The sequence below is a fragment of the Periophthalmus magnuspinnatus genome, chromosome 20 (genome assembly GCF_009829125.3).
Source record: "Periophthalmus magnuspinnatus isolate fPerMag1 chromosome 20, fPerMag1.2.pri, whole genome shotgun sequence".
Classification (NCBI taxonomy): Eukaryota; Metazoa; Chordata; class Actinopteri; order Gobiiformes; family Gobiidae; genus Periophthalmus; species Periophthalmus magnuspinnatus.
In genome coordinates this window covers 2505242-2525821 of record NC_047145.1, presented here as the reverse complement: position 1 = coordinate 2525821, position 20580 = coordinate 2505242, and the positions used below count along the sequence as shown (strand labels likewise).

The 20580-nt window shown below is 39.2% G+C and overlaps 1 protein-coding gene across 2 annotated transcripts in view; it reads left to right on the top strand.

Moving 5' to 3' along the window:
• The window catches only part of ptchd1 (patched domain containing 1), a 31282-nt gene extending 14988 nt beyond the window's left edge, over nt 1-16294 (top strand). Inside the window, exons 3-5 of one of the 2 annotated variants that reach the window (XM_055230088.1) lie at nt 11448-11881; nt 11999-12127; nt 15167-16294. In XM_055230088.1, coding sequence (XP_055086063.1) covers nt 11448-11881; nt 11999-12127; nt 15167-16270 — 1667 coding nt within the window. In that variant the 3' untranslated portion in view covers nt 16271-16294. Of the gene's footprint in view, nt 1-11447; nt 12128-15166 lie in introns of both variants that reach the window. The other variant, XM_033985900.2, reaches the window with a different exon arrangement.
• Nucleotides 16295-20580: the final 4286 nt, after the last annotated feature.

Genomic DNA, 20580 nt, shown 5'->3' with positions numbered 1-20580 from the left:
TCCCAGACTTCCCTCACCCCGGACACGTCCTCCAGCTCCTCCGGTGGGACCCCAAGGCGTTCCCAGGCCAGCCGAGAGACATAGTCCCTCCAGCGTGTCCTGGGTCTTCCCCGAGGCCTCCTCCCGGTGGGACATGCCCAGAACACCTCCGTAGGGAGGCGTCCAGGAGGCATCCTGAGCAGGTCATTACCCAAAGCTCATGACCATAGGTGAGGGTAGGAACGTAGATTGACCGGTAAATCGAGAGCTTCGCCTTCCGGCTCAGCTCCTTCTTTACCACAACGGACCGATACAGCGACCGCATCACTGCAGACGCTGCACCGATCCGCCTGTCAATCTCCCGCTCCATCCTTCCCTCACTCGTGAACAAGACCCCGAGATACTTGAACTCCTCCACTTGAGGCAGAGACTCACCACCCACCTGGAGAGGGCAAACCACCTTTTTCCGGTCGAGAACCATGGCCTCGGATTTGGAGGAGCTGATTCTCATCCCGTGTGGGCTTTATACACTTCAGACAAATTTTAAACTTGCCCTTTATTCTATAGTTTCTCCTGAAATCTCTTCTGCATTAATTAATTCACATATTTATGAAGGGACACTACAAGTTGGATTAATGTCTTGCCTAAGGACACAAAGTCTGAATGAGTAAGTGTAGAATTTACATCACTTCCACCTTTCAATCAAGACTGTTTTAAGTGCTTCGTAAAGTTTAGTCCTCAATCTCCCTCAGTCTAGTAGAACTACAGTCAGTGTCATTAAAATAGACAGTGCTTAATTAAACTCTGTAATTGCACTAATGTCCCTTTATCAGTAAATGTAGATTGAGTCATTAGTGAGTAATACGTGAGTGATGTAGTGACTCATGTAGTCTGTGTTTGAGTGGAGCAGCATAACAATGAATCAATAATGACTGGAAAATGGGTCTGGAGAAGTGTGGGTCCTGCTCTTAATTAGAAGCAAATGGACTTGAGTTTCAGACAGTTACCTGAATTACCCTGAATGCAAGCAATTATAGACTTTTAGTGCAGCTTTAGTTTGAATGCATCTGTGAATAATCATTTCATAAGGTCAGGGTTAGCAGAGTTTTTATTATTATTATTTTGATTTGAACACATTGGCTAGCTGTTCAATCTGCTGTTGAAATTACATTGCAATTACACACATACTGGGGCGACAGTAGCTCAGTTGGTGTGTTTGTCCACTGATCTAAAGGTTGGTGGTTCGAATTCCACTCTTGACATAAGCATCATTGGTTGAGCGGTCAGATTAACTTCTCCACAGTTTGGCGGTGCAATTCCAGGTCCCACGGATGAATGCAATGTTGTTATGTCCTTGGGCAAGACACTTAACCCACCTCACCCCCAGTGTCTGTGTACATTGGTGTATGAATGTGTCTGTGAATGGGTGAGTGGTTCCTTAAAATAAGTCCCTTGACAGTGGAAAAGCACTATTTGCAAATTGAAGAAAAACAAGCATTTTGACCTGGACAGCAAAACATTTCTTCTTAGGATTCATACATTTCCATTGTTATAGGCCAATTATTTCCATTATTATAGGCAAATTGCACATTCAAAAGAGTAAAAAATGTACTAGGATATCTTGATTTAAAAATTGAAAAAAGCTTACCTCACAAGCATTACTACTGTAGTCTTCCTTAAAATGTATAAATTACATAAAAATGCAACAAATAGTGTCAAAATATTAAAATTCAAACTCTAATTTCAGTACTAAGGAATAGACTTGATACTCAATACTGATTCCCATACCAAGATGAAAAAAAAAACCCAAACACTTTATATAAACAAAATAATGTGTTTCAACATTAAATGGTTGTACTTTCTTTTCTATTCCCATGTGTCCTTATATCTGTGTAATCCCTCAGTGTCCAGTAGGTTCATAGTGGTCCATGGGTGTACACTAGTCTGTGTGTCTTATACTTGTTCTGACGCAGCTCAAGATCATTCTAAAGATATTCAGGAAAGGTTCATTTCTGTCCTATGAATGTGACTTTTTTTTTTTTCTGACAACCCTAATACAAGACAGATGCTGTTATGGTTTAGAGAGTAGCTAAGATGAATAAGATAGATAAGATGAATACTTAAAGAACTTTTTAACAATACAGACACATGACAGATGCAGGTTTTTAGTACTTGCTCCACCGTTGACTGTGTAAGAGGTGACCTTTATAGACCTATCAATGATAATAAAGGATCACAAAAGTCTAGAAATTCTATCGTTTCCCTTTTCGCCATATAGAATTCTCGTTGCAGGAGACTCATTGCATTTGCTCAGAAAATGTCCAATCAAAATATACCTCAAACTGAGTGACTGAGTGAGTGTGTATACAGTGGGCGACAATGATAGACAAATGTGCAAACTGAGGCTGAAATCTAATGCCGTCGCATCAACAAGTCTTCTCAATACGGCTATTTTACATGATCCAAAGTCTCACCAAATATGGCCGCTAATTAGCTTCTTTTCAGCTGGGTTCACTCGCAGTGCCACAGCTTCGAGCGTTTTGACATATCTCTGTCTTTAACACGGAAAGACAGGCAAATCCTCATTAACTCGTTACGCATGTTCTCCTTTAAGCTATAGAATAGGGTCTACTGTTATACTTAAAGGCACTGGGGGAGGATCTGCCACGTACTTGTCTCCATGGAGATGCTGTTGCTTTGCCTGGAATGTTTCACAGTATGCCATTAAACTTACAGCCAATATGCTAAATTAGTGGTCTGATCTATGCAGATGCGACACGGCTAACAGTAAGGTTGGCAGGTTTTTCAAGAAGCATGTGCAATTGAAAAAAACAAACAAGATATATATCGGTTTAATGCCATACTGTGGAATATTCCTGGCAAAGCAATAACATCACCTCAGACCAATTCACCAGAGCTAGTTATTGGAATAGTTTCTGTGACTGTGACTTGGCATACTGTAAAAAACCCTGCCACTAGAAATGTGATACAAAGTACATTTTCTGGACATGGTACTATTTCCCATTCAAGGGCAACTGGCATAGGTCCAAATCAGACTGGCTTGCATTTGTGTTGATCGTAAAGCATTCTCATGACAGCAAATATCCAAGGCTGTGTCCACATGTCCACCCCAGCCCCTAACCCCTAATATTCTTTACACTATCATGCACTCTTTAGTGGTCTGTAGTACACTCAGTCACAGTGAATCAGACTTGCAGTGCACTACTTTTGGGTCAGGTGAAGAAAAGCATGCTAACCTCTGATAAAACTTGATTTCTGTCATAAATAATGATCAGATTTGACTGGCACACAAGTATTTATGGACTAATAATAATCATACAAGTTTTGTCAAGCTGGATCACACATAAATTGGATCATATTTTTCATTTTTCTTCTGAGATGTGGAAACTATTGCTCTGTTAACAGCTTAAGCAAAGGTAATGCTTAGAACTTGACACAGCAACAGTTTATTTAAGCGGTTTATTCATAATCAGCGATCAACAGTGCGATAAACCATCTTCCTCATTCATGTCATGTCATGTTGTGTCCAATTAAAGATCTGTCACCACACTGTTATTTGTCCAACTCTCAAAATGCATTGTGGTCTATATTGAGCAGTTTAGTTACCACATGCCTTTTCAAAGTGCATTGTGGGAAATTTTTTTTAGTGCACTATTTTTCCACTCACTAGCCATTTGGACACCACTAATGGCACTTAATGACATGACCCCTAAATAGTGCCTTTAGTGGGAATATTGTGGACATTCAGACAGCCCTATTCATAGGCAAACAATTCCTTTGTGATTTGAAGGACTTTGTGAGGACCCATAGAGGACTTCTCCCCATTCAAAAGATCAACATGTTTTGATTTGATTTGCTTAATTGCTCTGACCATGGAGGACGTTGCCATAGCTTGAAATCCAACCTTCAATCTCATGCATCTTTCATACATAGGAAAGGTGGGTGAAGTGTCTTGCCTAAGGACACAACAGCAGTTTAGTTCTGAACCTAAGCCTCTGCCCTTCCCAAGACAAATATTTCTAATCTAAACTCCTGCTAATAGACAGGATTTCCATCTTGCTCTTTGCCAAACAGTTTCACAAAATGTCTGTTTGTGCTTCACTTGGGAGCAATTAAAAAATGCTAAATCACTGTCTTCTTCAGAGCTGAAAAACACTTTTACCAACAAATATCCCTCCAGAACACACACTGCTATTCTAACATATCAATTTAAGTATTAAGTGTAACGTCAAGCCTCAAAATCATTCAATTTGACGACTTTACTGCTGCATATGGAGGAAAATCACACACTGTTTACTCTTTCTGTGACATAATAGGGTTTGTATAGTCCAGATTGGTGCCGCAGGATTTGTTTTTTTGTTTATTTGTTTGTATGGATCCCCATTAATTACTTCCGAAGTCCATTAAAAACACAGTCAAGTATACATACAATTATAGAACAGGGGAGGACTTTAAAAGAGGTGAAATATCCTGCTAACAAGACAAAGATCTTAGCTCTTTTTTCAGACAAATTTTAAAACATCTGCTATTGTTAGCTTTAATGGCAAAGGGCAACTTACTCTAATAAATTGCAGCCTGTACAACACTCCACATGTTCTCTGCATTGCATGAGCTCTAGGCACAGGAACAATGATGCCATTCTTTGTTTGCTGTCCAGTGGATAAATCATGTCTATCACTGGCATAAACCATTTTAGATAATGCAAATATTATTTAAAAAAGACAAGTAAATTCTTCAAAACTTTGTATCCAGCAGTAGCCATGACAGAGATCGGTGAATACTGGTACTGCGAGTATGTGGCAAACAGCGCAGGGCTAGACGTGCACCTCTGTTCTGCAATACTCACAAGTGTTTATGAATTGTCTTTTTTTGGAGCACATTACCACACCACAGAGCCATAGTTAACACAGTTAACACCAAAGACTGTATGACTTGTTTCACAAGTATGCACATTGTTAATCACAATCAAATCCAAAACGTTATTTGAATTGGCACACTTAGCAAAATGGGCACAATTAGCAAATGGCAAAGGCCGACATTTTTGAAGTACCACAATTTCCTCCAGAAACAACGTGTCTTAGTCTGCTTGTCAGAAAAATCACAATTTATTTATATTTTTTTCAAAATGATTCCACCCTAGCCCAGATAATGACTATGGTTATCAAAATACAATTATGATTATTTTAAAGCAGACCTATTATATCAGTGGTCCCCAACCACCGGGCCGGGGACCGATACCGGTCCATTACGCATTTGCTACCGGGCCGCACAAAAACACAAAATAATTTATCAGCGACCGCATCTTTTTCCGACGTAACCTTCGCCCGTCCTTCATGATGCACTAATAGGCCTGTATGTAGATATATAATGAAAATCCTGATAGGAAATCGCCACAGAAATCTATTTGATGTAGTGACAAGTTTATTATATCTGTGATAGATCTGCTCTTGTCTCCACGATGACGTATCACGTATAACACAGTAGACACGTTGCCCAAAAGTAGAGCCACAAACGAGTGAAAATGAGCCAAAACAAAAGTCTTTGAAGAGCTTTTTAACAAAGGGGAAAGGTCAACTGAGGAGCCAGAAGAGGAGCCTATGACCTCCAAGAGAAAGAAAGATCAATTTAACAGACAATACCAGGAGTCCTACTTAAAATATGGGTTTGTGACTCTTACGCGCAGAGTCCGCTCTGCGTAATATGCGGGAAAAGCCAATGAGGCAATGAAACCTTCAAAACTGCTTTGGCACATGGAGCCTAAGCACCTGGGATTAAAAGATAAGCCTTTAGAGTTTTTTGAAAGAAACAAACGTGAACAAGAAGGAAAGAAGAAACAAGTGCAGGGCTCCCATTGATTCAGCAGTATAGTGAGTTGTATTTTTTATGCACTTAACTTATTTTTGCCATATTTATCTACCACGCATAGAAGGCCGGTCTGTGAAAATAAAATCTACATTATTCCGGTTCGTGGTGCAAAAAAGGTTGGGGACCCCTGTATTACATGGCTATATGATTATTTAACTTTTCAGAGCTTTTAACCATGTTATAGTTTCTTCTCATTTATCTTCTCAAAGTTGTATTTGGAGTGATTCCTGCACGTTTGAGTAATCTTTAATCACTTATTTTCTGGACGCCATATTGCCGGTGAACTCTTGCTTTCACTGCCACGGGTACATGCCCACTGTGACGTACGCACTTCATTTTTCAATTTTATTTTCTTAATCAGTGATGTTCGTAAGATTCAGCAGCATCACGTTTCCATTTTGAGCTCACTTGAGTGATGTGCAGCTATCCATATGAAGGGCCGACAGCTACATGGCTCTTTGTTGTGATGACGTTACGACGGTCCCATTGGGCACTGCTGTTCTGTAAGCAGGTGGACTTGTTTCTTTTAGATCATTAAAATGTGCAAATTATAACATAATGACCCACAGGTGCCTTAGATAAACTATATAGCAGACACAAGCACAATCTCCTTTATTGGGTGACACTAAACATATCTGTGTACATTCAGGTTTTATGGGATTCTTTAGTTATTACATCTTTGCTCTATATTAAACCATCACTATAGTACAAATCCCTATAATCTGAGGTGAAACCGCGGGCGTAGACTAAATCAAAGTGGAAGTGTGTAGCTGTTGCATATGTGTGAGGGCGTCCACATGTAATCTTATAAAGCATGAATAATGTATCGAGGAGGAAGAGCCGAGCCACTCCCAGACACATGTACTATACCATAATTAGCCTGTAACGTGGGGGAGAAAGGCTGCTGTGAAGCTCAAAATAACCACCAGCTTACAGTAGTGGAGCGACAGGGAGAGGGGTGGACAAACTGTGCCTCTATTGGATGAGATCATCTTCGAGAATGGTGGTTTTATGACAAAATATTAAAAGATAAGGAGTGAAATTACTTAGAAGGAAAAAAATCCCCTGAAGTTGAATGAGATCAGACATTCCTTCTTATTTACACACTCAAAGTTGTATTTAGATTCATATGTTTGAGTAGTTTTTTATTCTCCTGCATTAGAGATGCCATTTCTCTTTTCACCCTACCCTCCATACATACCCACTGCACAGTACTCAGATTTTTTTTTTTTCTTAAACAGTGATACACGTAGCTTCTGTAGGATAAATAGGAAGTCATTTTCAGATAAGAAAAGCTTTTACTGTCTCTTATTGGGAGAAATTGCTCTTGGAGATCAGGGGCACAATGAAAATAGACAACATCCAACGTCATACAAGGTACAAGGTAACTCAATATGTTCAACTGACTGAGAGCTACACAAAGAAACAGAAGAGACCCATTACACATATTTACACATCCACATACTGAAGCACACAAAACTATTACTCAGTCTCTTCATGGCCTAAAAGCACAGTTAATATTGTTCTCCTCCCTAATAGGTATTAGTAAAATTATGCTAAATGGTCACGTGTTTATACAGCACTTTTCCACCATCAAGGCACTTCAAGGAACCACTCACCCTCTTACCAGTGATGTTCATATCAAGAGTGGGATTCGAACCACCAACCCAAATCAGTGGACAAACACTCTTGTTGTGAAAAAATTACAGTTCTAGATAAAAACAGTCAGGTGATGTACATGCTGGAAAAATCCAGAAAAATGACAGTGCACTTTTATTGTCATTGTAGCGCAGTGACTACAGATTTTAAGCATAATCCAGGGCAATGGCGTAGCTTCTTGCGTGGAATAATATTGATTTTTGCCCTCCATGTGGATGTCCAACCTATTCAGAGATGAGATGGGACTGCACTATCTGAAAAGACTTTTTTCTTTTTCATTTGGCTGGTAGATAAAGGTGGGAGGAATGACAGACGATGTGTTAAAATCAAATGAAATGTGAAAGAACAAGGTGACACAGAGTTTGACTTCTGTTGGGGACATTTTCAGAGGCATAAGCACATTCACTGCAGTACATTCGTTTGACTAATGTAACTTATTAAACAGGAGCCTATAATGCACATGGATTTGAGTTTGATTTTACAACATAACCTGACATAAATGCTTTTGTTTTTTATCTATTCATGGTTTTCAGGTTGCTGTTCATAGGCGCCATTTTGAATACTTCCTACCATTCACAAGATGGTGTATTTTGTTCTGAATTGTTAATTGCCATGGTAAAAGTGCACATTTTTCTTCATTCTGAAACCTAAGGAAATACTTTCATTTTATTTTCAAATTAAAAAGAGCATATTTGTGAGGATTAAGTTTGAGTTAAGAAAAAATTGTGGAGATTATTGTTGATACTCTAGAATAAGGGAAAGTTGTTATTGAATGGAATAATATTTGACTTAATGTTAAAAATTACAAAATATATATTAGATTTATTAACATTATTTTGTTTATAGCTTCACACGAAAGACATTCAAGGACTATAAATATAATGGGCTCTGACTTCTGCTTCTGATGAGGTCGTAGGGGTAACTGGTGCCTCACTGAAACCATGGCAACGTTGATATAACACATAGGCCACAAAACAAAGAAAGAAATTAAAGGTACTACATTTTACAAAACTGACTCTTGTGAGCTTTAACCCATGTTATAATGTTGTTTACTTCTCAAAAACAGACCTGGAGTTGTGTTTTGTTTCATTCACACATGTCTGAGTAACACTTTATTATTAGTCTGTCTACATCTCCAAAGCTCAAAATGCTCTGTTCTACCTTGTGATGTCATGAAGTGGTAGTTTTGAAGTTAACAGCTCCTTTTACTTTTATTTCAGTAGACATTGACAATCAGGGGGCTGAAATTATCCAAGATTTTCTAGTATTGTCGTAACGGTGGGTGTAGCGGACCAAAGAGTGCAGACTCGGGGCAGATTTACAGTGTTTATTTACAATAGTGCAAAGACAGTTCAGACAGTTCATTTATCACACACGGGACGTAGGTAGCGGGAGGCAGACCAGACGGGCGTAGGGCAGGAGCAGGAAACCCAGGACCGAGTGGGAGCGGAGACTGCCAGGACCGGAACACGACGAGACCAGGGACAGGACCAGGGAAGACTGAGCAGGAGTGATCCAGAGAGTGGGAGCCAGAGCAGGAGACGGGAAGCAAGCCGGAGGCAAAGACAGGGCAGGAGGCAAAGCAGAGGGTCGACTGTACCAGGGCTGGAGCGTAGAGGCAGGAGCGGGAATGCGCAAGAGCAGGAATATTGACACACGGACAGTCTGGCGGACAGTCTGGCCGAGACTCTTGTCCAAGACGGTCCTGGGGAAGACAAACAGACGACCTGGCCCCGAGTGTCTTCTGCCGAGCCCTCATATACTCGGCAGCAGGTGCAGGTAATTGCGCTGATGCGCTCCAGGTGCGTGCGGGAGGAGTCAGGAACTCCGCCCAGCTCCGGGTAGACAGGTAGGGGAGAGGGAGAGAACACAGGAGGACAGGAAATGCAGGATCATGACAAGTATGGAGTTTAAAAACACAGTCAAGCACTTCCTGTATTACCACATGACATCACAAGGTGGAACAGAGTGTTTTCTGTTTGAGAGAAGAATTCAGCCTAAATATGCAGGGTTTCTGTGTGTTAAACATGTGTGAATGAAACTAAATACTTCTCCGGTTATGGTTTTAATGAGGAACCAACATTATAACACAAATCAGAACAATATAGAATATGGGACCTTTAAAGTTTCTTTATGTCCAAGAATATGTCAAAGAATTACATGTGTGTGTGTGTGTGTGGGGGGGGGGGGGGGGGGGGGTGCATGCGTGTGTGTGTGTATCATCTAGGCAAAGCAATAACATCTCTTTGGAGACAATCAGGTTGTGTACACTCCAGAAAAAGCCAGAAACATGTACATGTACATAGTTTGCTCTTATTGTCAATGTAGCTCAGTAATTACAGATATTAACCATAATTCAGGTCAATGGCACTTCTTGCATTGAAAAACACTAAAAAAAAACTATGACTTCACTTAAAGCTACTACACACTCTGCAATATGTGAAATCTTCTGTGTTTTTCAAACCATTTCAATTGCTTGTTTTTTTTCCTATTTCAAAAACAGAGTCATCCATCTGTGTGGTTAAACTGGAGGTAAATGTTAAAGGCCCAGGAGACAAAAGTCACAAACAAATCAGTATTTCCCTCCATGCCTCAGCAGCTTTTCACACTTCTCTGGTTCAGACGAGATTGAAACAAAACCCCACAGAACACAGGCCACTAAGAGCTGTGGTAGTACTACTTTGTTTTGCAACTGGACTCTGTGACAGTTCAAACTTTTTCACCAAATGGAATAAGAGATAAAAACACACACACAACAATACATGTGTGGATGAAAGTTATAGCTCCATTGTACTACTGTAAAATAAAAAATATTGATTGAATAACATGTATTTGAAAATAATCATTTCAACTTATGTCATATAAGCAATTCAACAACAACTTCAAATGTAACACAATAAAAGTACATTCTTCAACATTTTAAAGCAGACCCATTATGCAAAGTAGAGCTTTTATCCATGTTATAGTTGTTTGCCCTTCTCATTTACCCTCTCAAAAAGTTGTATAAAGCGTGATTCATGCATGTTAGAGTAATCTTTCTTCCTCTGTATTCAAGACGTCATTGGTACGATTCACCCCAGTTTTCACTTCCACTGGTACATGCCCACTGTGACGTGTATAGGATTCAGCAGTGTCACGTAGCCACAAAAGAAAAATAGATATTGCGATTCAAAATCTCTAGACTCTAACATAATGATCTACATGTGTCTTTATAACTACACAGGACATAAAAGCACAATAGATCTTCATTAAACATACTTACACTCTTATTACTGTAAACATACATCTTAATCTTTCACCTGGGCTTTACATATACTTCCTAAATTAAGTGTTTACTGTTAAATATGAACTAGGCAGGATTCGAAATCTTCTTTTGTTACTTTATGCAGAGCTTGTTATCACTTATAATTAGGGTTGTCAAAAGTTTCAGAAATCACCTACTAATCGATACTAAAACCAGTATCAAATCGAGATTATAGTTTGAGCAGGTACTGATACTAAAGGGTCACATGCCCAAGATAGAAATGAACCTTTCCTGAATATTTTTAGAATGATCTTGAGCTGTGTCAGGACAAGTATAAGACACACAGACTAGAATACACACATGGACCACTATGAACCTACTGGACACTGAGGGATTACACAGATATAAGGACACATGGGAATAGAAAAGAAAGTACAACCATCTAATGTTGAAAATCACATTCTATTGTCTAAATAAAGGTATTGGAATTAGTATTGAATATCGAATCTATTCCTTAGTATGGAAATGCAGTTTGAAATTTTACTCTTGTGACTTTTGTTTGTGCTCCAAAGGGTTCAAAAAACAACTTCAAATTTAATTGGCAGAAATTTTAGACAAGTTTTTGAAATGATAAGGTTAAAATCTACTCATAATTCCCGTCTCTCTTCTCTCTACTCAGGCCACGGTCTGTTCGGCTCCTTTGAGATGTTGTCGTCTTGGAGAAGAACCAGGGAGGATCAGCACGTGAAGGAGCGCGTGGCCAGTGTGTTTGAGGATGTCATGCTTCGCTTCTCCGGCTCCACCCTCATCCACCTGCTCACCCTGGGCCTGGCTGCCTCCCCCCTTACCAACATGGACGCCGTACGACTCTTCTGCCGCACCGCTACATTAGCAGTCGCGGTTAGCTACATCTATACGCTCTCGTTCTACAGCTCCTGCCTCGTATTCACAGGCTATCTCGAAACGGGATATAGACACGGTTGTTTTTGCCGAAGAGTACCCAAACAAGATCGTCTCGACTCCAAACCAGCGTGGTATCGGTATCTAATGTATACTCGCTACCAAGACGAAACGCAAAACCCACCCATTAGCAACAATTCAAATTTAAACCATGTCAACTCACATCCGCTGACTATGAATAACTCCACAGTGCACAGTGGTCATCCCCACACAGCCAATTCGACCCACGGACCACCCAACCCCACCCCGAGTCTGGACCCCAACCCTCAGGACTCCCACCTGTTACTGGGGTGTATGCGGCGTTGCTATGGAGACTGGATTACAAATACATATGTGAAGCCGTTTGTGGTGCTGCTCTACCTGGTTTACATTTCCTTTGGGTTAATGGGATTCTTACAGGTAAGGCTCAAATGTATTATAAAGACAACTCAAGTGAAAAAAATGCATAATAATGAAGAAAAAAAACATATAAGTCGCACTGGACTATAAGTTGCGTTTTTGGGGGAAATTTATTTTACAAAATCCGAGACCAAGAACAAACATTTTATCTTTAAAGGCAAGTTATAATAATAATAATAAAATAGAGAACAACAGGCTGAATAGCAGTACAGCACGCTAACATAACACATTTATATTTATTCAGCTACATGAAGCATAGACAGAATTGAATACATGTCTGGTATGTTAATCAAAGATATTAACAGTTAATCATATAACTAAAGCATAAAAAACAAGCTAACAAGTTTACTCTCGATCTCAAATCACTAAATCCATTGAATTCTTCATCCTCGGTGTCGATTCTGAACAACTCCGTCTGCTCTGAAAATAGATGAAGCGGCGCTTCCATGTAGCTGTCATACTGGTACACAAGTCTAGAGTGCTCTCGCACGGTGGTCAATGTGACAATAAATATATATATTATTAAAATATATATTTTAATAATTTCACATATAAGCTGCATCTGAGTATAAGTTCCACCCCTGGCCAAACTTTGAAAAAAAAGTGTCACTTATAGTCCAGAAAATATGGTACAGGTGCTTTTATTGCAAAGAAACACTTTGAAAAACATGCATTCTTCTCAGCAGGGTTGCCTCTCCATAGATCTGACCTGTAACTTTTACTTTACTACTTCTTTACTACTTATTAATGTAGTCTGTTGGGTCCATCTGCTTGTATACATGGAGACAGTTTAATGTCATACTGTGGAATAACCAAGGTAAAGCTCTAACATCTCCATGGAGACAAGCTGGAGGTGGGCCATACATCTGAAAAGATACATAGTGCACCTTTAAAGAAGATAATTGATAAGATAAAACTAAAATATAAAACAAATTAATAAAATGGAAGGACTACAGCAACTTCTCATCCAAAACAAATACAGGGGCAAAGGCTTTATGTAATTAGCTCCTTAATCTAATTAGCCACAGCATTATAAATCTCATGTGACACATTATAGATCTTTGCCTTGATAATCAGTACAGAAAATCCTTTTATAATTACCTTTTTAAAACCTGCTCTCAGTGACTTGTTTTGAGAGAAATAAATCTTGTTCTTCTTGATTTTTACAAGGACAGTTGTGCTGAGCTTTGCAGGAGAAGCAAAAATAAACACAAAAACTCACTGTAAGGAAAAGTTTCTATATCACACTATTTAAAGAGGTCAATGAGTACAAGTCTGTATAATATAAAATACCATAACATATCTAAACATACGTCATTTTCCCTATTCATCCTTTGTACTAGTCCAAAGCTTGGATAAATGCATCTATATTTGCATCCAAACAATCTTTCTTCATAAAACATATACCAAATACAAGGGAAATGTGGCAATGAAGAACAATAACAATATATACAATGGACATTATTATTCTGCATTCCTTTAAAGGTGCATCTTTAACTTTTAACCTGTTTGTTTCCATGGCAATGCTATTGTTTTGTCTGAAATGCCTCCTTCAAGTTATTACTTAAGTATACCTAAAAAAACATCCATTCTCACGGTGCACCTCTCCGCAGAGCTGACCAGTAACTTGGCATGGTGGCATTACCTGCTTGTGTCAATGTACATAGCCATACATTTCAGGCAAAGCAATAACATCTCTGTGGAGACCAGTCCGGAACATCCACTGGAAAAGTAGCATAGTGCACCTTATATTCAAAAGCTATAATAATAAAATGAATATTGTTGAAATGCATTTAATTGGTCGAGTCACTCATCATCAGGTTCTACATTTGTACATTTACCTTTCAGATATTGCATGACAAAGTCCAGAATAATCAACAGGGGAATCTGGCTCTCGTTGCTTTTAGACAAAAAGAAAACCAGCCCACACAATCCTTTTATTATATCTGTTTCCAGGGACTTGTTATCATGTTAGGAAACATGTCCTGAACAGCCCGGTGCCTGCCTCTGATTTAAATGCAGCTGAATGCCACAGAAGGTCATTGGTGCCTGTGGCCATCACACTGTAGACCTCTTTAAACCGCTGTGGTCACCAAACTCATTTCACCTGTTTGAAATGCACTGCAGGGTTTAGAGCTGCTTGACTTGCTAATTTGCCACTCGCTTCTTTGAGATCTGGCCCCATGTTATGAATATTTTTATACATATTGATCGACAAGGTGGGGTGGTCAGGGTTTTTTTAATAATGTTATTCTTATCACAAATAGCTGGAGAGAAATTTGACTTTGGGGGTTGCATAAATTATTCCAACCCTGGTGTGAAGAGAAGTCCTTTTATAGCATTTTGTCACTTATTATTTATTCAAATGAGCATCACTGATTGGCTGTTGCTTGCTCTTTTTAGCTGGTTACTAAAAATGCCACTGTATTTCTAACACGGTTCATTTGCACTAATTCCAGTAGAGGGCGCACATATACTTATGAAATCGGAAATATGCTGCTAATGCAAAAATGTAGATTTATAAGGCATTTTATGATTCCCCCTTGACATCCAATAGTTGTACGAGAGCTGCACTTTGTAACTTTTTCCATGGTAGAGGTAGAGGGCCATCTGTTTGCCTCCAAGGAGATGTTGTTCTTTTGCCTGGAATGTTCCACAGTATGGCATTTAACATCTCCATTTACACTGGTACAAAAAGTTGATGACAAAAGGCCAAGTTACCAGCAAGGTCTGTGGAGAGGAGAACACACTTACAGTAAGAATGCATGCTTTGGTCTGAATAAATGCCATAAGTTTAATTCCATACTATCAAAAGCACTAAGATCTCCATGGAGTCAAGCAGCAGGTTTCATACTGTACCTTTAAATAATGTTTCGGCGACAGTAGCTCAGTTAGTTGAGCGTTTAACTACTGAAGGGTGGTGGTTCGAATCCCGTTCTCGACATAAACATCATTGGTGGAGTGGTCAGATTGCCCCCAGTGATGCCCCCAATTGTACTTGTATTGTGAGTTTTCCCTTATATCTTGTGTGCTCACCAGGTGTCCCAAGGCTCCGATCCCAGTGCGCTGGTTGCCATGGACACGGCCACCGTTTTGTACACAAGAGCTCAACAGCATTACTTCAGCTCCTACTCCCCCGTCATCGGATTCTACATCTACGAGAGCGCCCCCTACTGGAACTCCTCCGTACAACACGACCTGCTAGAATATGCTAAAGGCTTCCAGAGAATCAGCTGGCTCGAAGCGTACCTCAATTATCTATCGGACCGCAACGAATCCACAAGTCAACCACGAGAGAACTTTACTCATACTTTACGGCACTATTTCTTAAAAGAACCGGAGTTCGCCCATTTTGCTGATGATATCATTTTTGCAGAACGTGGGCAGGGCGAGGAACCGGATGTGGCTGCTTCCCGGATTTTCCTCGTTGCAAAAACCACAGAAAATAAACGCGAGGAGATGTCAATTCTTTTGGATACGCTACGCCGCCTTTCGCTGACATCGAGAGTGCGATTTCTTATTTTTAACCCATCTTTTGTCTATTTGGACCGCTACTCTACCGCTGTCAGCTCCCCTCTTAGACACTCCTTAATAGCTGTGATTTTTCTACTAGCTCTTTCTTCACTAGCGCTAGTTGAACCTTTAGTTGCAATATGGCTTGGGCTAACGATTTTGTCAGTACAATTTGGCGTGCTTGGATTCATGACATTATGGAATGTGGAGATGGATTGCATGTCCATTTTGTGCCTAATCGCGGCTATGGGACACTCCGTAGACTGTAGCGCTCCCTTGCTGTGCTGTTTTGCATCGGGAAGAGGTGAAAGTAGAACTCGTTGGGTTAGAGTTGCCCTAGAAAGGCATGGCATCCCAAGTTTACAAACCTTAATATGCTATAGTGCATCTTTAGTACCGCTTGGATCTGTACGTTCGAATTTGACTAGCACACTTTTTCGTTGCCTGATGATTACGGCTTGCTGTTCGGCCTTGCACACTTTAGCCTTCTTGCCCACTCTTCTTACGTTTTTGCCCCCCTCCAAAAACAGACCAGGGCCCCATCCAGATACAGACAGCCATCACAGACAGGAGGTGGAGTGCGTGGAAATGAATGATACAAGAGTGGTGGACCAGATTACTACTGTCTAAAGTCAATGGTACTTAAACACTTCACGCCAAGTAACACCATAGGGAATATTTGGAAGTATTTTGACCTATGTACGATCTTCAAAAAGGTTACAATCAAACTGAATATGAACTAGAATACGTATAAATCTACTGGTAAAGGGTTGATATTGCATTGCTGAATGAAAATGGGGGGGGGGGGGGTAAACCAGAAGTAAACCTGTAAAACAAGATTTGACCATGCTCATCAGGTTTAAAAGATCATCTGAAATCTAGACTAGATCAGGACTAAACAGGTACTACATTAGACATAGAGATAGACAACGGATATAGCTGATGTTTTAGTGTACTGGCTCTCGGCCTAAACCAGCAGAAGCCAGTATTTACTTTCACCCGATCAGTTGCGTATACATGCATAAACAATATGCATAAAGCTTTATCTGAACACTTTAGTCCAAAGAGGGTACTGCAAAAATGTGACTACACTACAACATATCCAGTTTGTAGCAAATTTAAATTCAGATAATTTGGGGGAAATTACTGAAAACACTGACCATGGAAAAAAAAAAAAAGAAAAAAAAAAAAAATCCCAGTTTTAATTTTAAACCAAGACTAATCCAGGCCAAACCAGGACACGTCAAGATTGAAGCCAATTATTACTTAACAAGTAATTAAACCAAGATTAATTGGCCCAGTAAAAAACACATTCTAAGAAGTTCAAACAAGTGCATGTTAATATTGAATAAAAAATGATCCAGATTTGAAGGTGCTGATAAATCCCCAAATTATGTCTACATTTCTAATCCAGTTCAAAACATGTGGAACAGGTATAAACAACTACACAAAATGCATAACTTAACCAGTTTAACTCCTCAAATGAATCCACTTATAACTGTATTTAAAGATATAACAGATCCTATAGTACCTGTACCACATATTGAGAGTGCTGGTCTTTGCTGGTTTGTCTCCAGATGATGTTTGCGTTCTGGACAGGGGTCTCCATGGTGACGGCCCGATGGGATTGTGAGCTTACTGGAGTGGCCAGTGTGGAGGGGGGAAATAGAGATCTTGAGGAGAGCAGCAAATCCAATCATTACAGTGAGAGAATAGGCCTGAAGTCAAGAGGTATAAATGCTACGCCTGCGGTTGAAATAGCACTGATCAGGACTGCACAGGGAAGAGACCAGTGATCCTCTAAAACTCCATTACCCAGAAGCAATATCTATTTTGTGTGCTGAATATTTAGTTAGTCAATCAATATCATGTTATTGGTCCCAGAGGGGAATTTAAACACATGGAGAAGTGAACTAGCTCAACAGGTAGGGTAATCAGATCCAGTGTCAGGGCGGTTTGAGGTGAGTCACAGCCCTCTGGACAAAAGTGTCCCTCCTCTGTGTCCTGTGTCCTCTGTGTCCTGCGGCATGACAGCAGCTTGGTGAGCTCTGCAGACACAACGGGAAAATCTAATTTTCAACTGAACTTTCGGACAGATGTTACATTGTCACCCTAAAAATAAATAATACAGGTTAAAACAATGCATGTAGAAAACTCCATGCAAAGTTTTGTGATTCTCAGAAGGAGCATGAAGAAATATTTAATAGAGTTAAAGTTATGTTTGGATGATTGTAGTAAAAAATATTCTGTAACTTCCAACAAAATGATCTGCCAATGCACTGAGAAAGAAATTTGCTATTAAAAAATTTCTTTATTTGGCAAATTAAATATATCTACTCATTTTGCTTCCTATGGTAACATTTGAAGGCAACATTTTTTGAGTAGTTCACTGTAATGAATCTGTATGCATTTTGAAATGATGATATTGACCCTATGCTCTGCACCTATAAAGCACCAAATGACCAAAATAAAACATTACAGTTTAGGAGTGTGTTGAATGTTTCCAAACCGTACGATACATCATGTATTTATGTAATTATTTATATAGATTTTAAGCATCTACTGAAATGAATAACATATTATTTATCATGTGTGGCTGTCCTGATGCCATTTTGAACACAGTCAAAGTCACTTCTGTATCTATGTTTACTTGTGCGTTACAATCGTTATTGGAGGTTATGAACTGCTAAATGTTTCAGAGTGAGTTCAGGCCAAAAAGAAAAAAAAACAAAAACATACTTTCCACTCATCTCTCCACACAAGCTTCAGGTCTGATTGCATTGTTTGGCTTTTGCTGCTCAAATCAAGCTGCACAACTTTATAGCTACAAACTATTATGTATGACTCAAATATTTATACTTAAGTTAATGATCAAATAAAATGACCATAGTTACCAGAGGTTTGTTGTTATTGCCTTGACTTATTTGAACTGAGATCAAGTATACTTTTTGCTAAACTTTGTGTGGAATCTTAACATATAGTGATCACCCAGACACCATCTCTTTACTCCATGAGATGTCTTTTATTGTGGTTGTAATGTTATTCTCCGAATATCCAGTATCATGCATGTGTCTATATTACTCTGGTAATAAACTACCCAGGATGTAGTCGACATGATAGGTCTTAGTTGCATTTAGGCCATCATTCCATGCATGGTATATCTACACATAATTCTACTTTCAAACTTATGGAAAACATGTAAAGATGATGCTGTAGGTTAGTAGGATATTGTATTATAGAAATCAGCACTGGGAAAAAATTGTATTAGCGCACAAGGGAAAATGCTTGGGCACACTAGCTCACAGAAAACATTATAAAATATCGTTCTTGAAACTAAGAGCGAATAAATGAAAATAAAAAAATGAAAATTATAGCAAAAATGGCAAATATGGTACAAATATACAGATGTATTTATGCAGAAGTGAAATAAGATACAATATAAATTATATCTAGACAGGTGGGATGAAGAAGCACAACTTTTAAAGAAATGTTAGCTTTGACATGACATGAGCTTATCTATTTTACATAAGAGTGGAGGGTTCACAGAAATCCCAAAACATTTACCTACCTAAAGGTGCTGTGCCTGATTTTGACTGACTTAAGAATGTGATAAACAGAACTAATTCATTTTAAATGTTTGAATGTTTTTTTTTTGTTTTTTTTTTTACCCCAAGAGCTGTTTATACAGTATATATGTATGGGACAAGACATATTTGGCTCAAATACATGGGAAAATCACATGCAGAGCCTTTAATTAACCTACTGTATCTGTACCATAACTGACAGCTGCTCTCAGTCACTGCTGTACCTATGAATGAGTGTACGGTTACCTCAGAGCCTCTTGTCTGATCGGAAACATCCTGGTATCTGTGGTTCTTCCTGGATTGGTTGGTATAGTGACTGTGTGTGGGTGGCTGGATTGTTCAGCTTGGCTCTGACATTTGGCTGAATAAATGCATTGTTCACTACAGTCAGCATCACAGGGCCACAGCCCACCCTCCACAGCCTCCTACACAGAGAGCAGGGGGAGAGGCAAGAGGAAAGGCCCCAGATCAATGAAATGTGTAGAAAAGGGATGGTTATCTTTATTCAATTATGGGTTTGGTTATGGTTTGTTTGTGCATTCTTACCATGCGTGGGGTCGCCTCTACACAGAGCAGAGCTGTAACCTGGCCTGGTGGTGCCATAGAGATACTGTAGATGATTTTAATATTGTATTGTGGAAAAATCCAGACAATTCAATAACATGTCCATGGAGACCAGAGAAGTTACATAGTGCACCTTTAACCCTTGGGTCTCCTGGGGACACTGGAGGGTCCTTTTGAGTAACTTTTTTTTTTTTTCCAAACATCTATATTTCTGGCTGTGTAGAGGTCAGTCACGTGAATTTTCCCAAAGTATCATGATTTAAGTCAGACATGTGTAAACATTATATATTTGATGCATATATTTTTTTTTTACATTATAAGGCTAATTTGCCGTAAAAAGTACACCTGAAGTAAACTATGCATTTTAAAATCAAATGAATAAAAGAGTGGAGTGAAAAAATTTAGCTGAATTTATTAGAGCCTATTGTATGCCAAAAATGTAAAAAAAATTGTGCATTATTTTGTTTTGAATGAGAGAGGTTTAAGCATGAAAAGACAACATATTCCTACTGACTTTCATTATATGTAATGACTAAAATATTTTATATATATATATATAAATGAATTCCAGTACAAATCAGGGCAATACTGGTCCGGTTGACTTGGTCTGAAGATAAAGATTGGTTGTGTCCTTTAATGTGTCAAAGTGTAAATAAATAAAGAGAGCTGCACAGGTCATTTTCATAGTGGCCATTTTGTGTCAGAAAATGAGTAGAGGCTTTGAAAAGAGAAGGCTCTTCACTGTTACGCAGCTGAGCAGGAGGAGGACGAGAGCTGAACTTAGTGAAAATG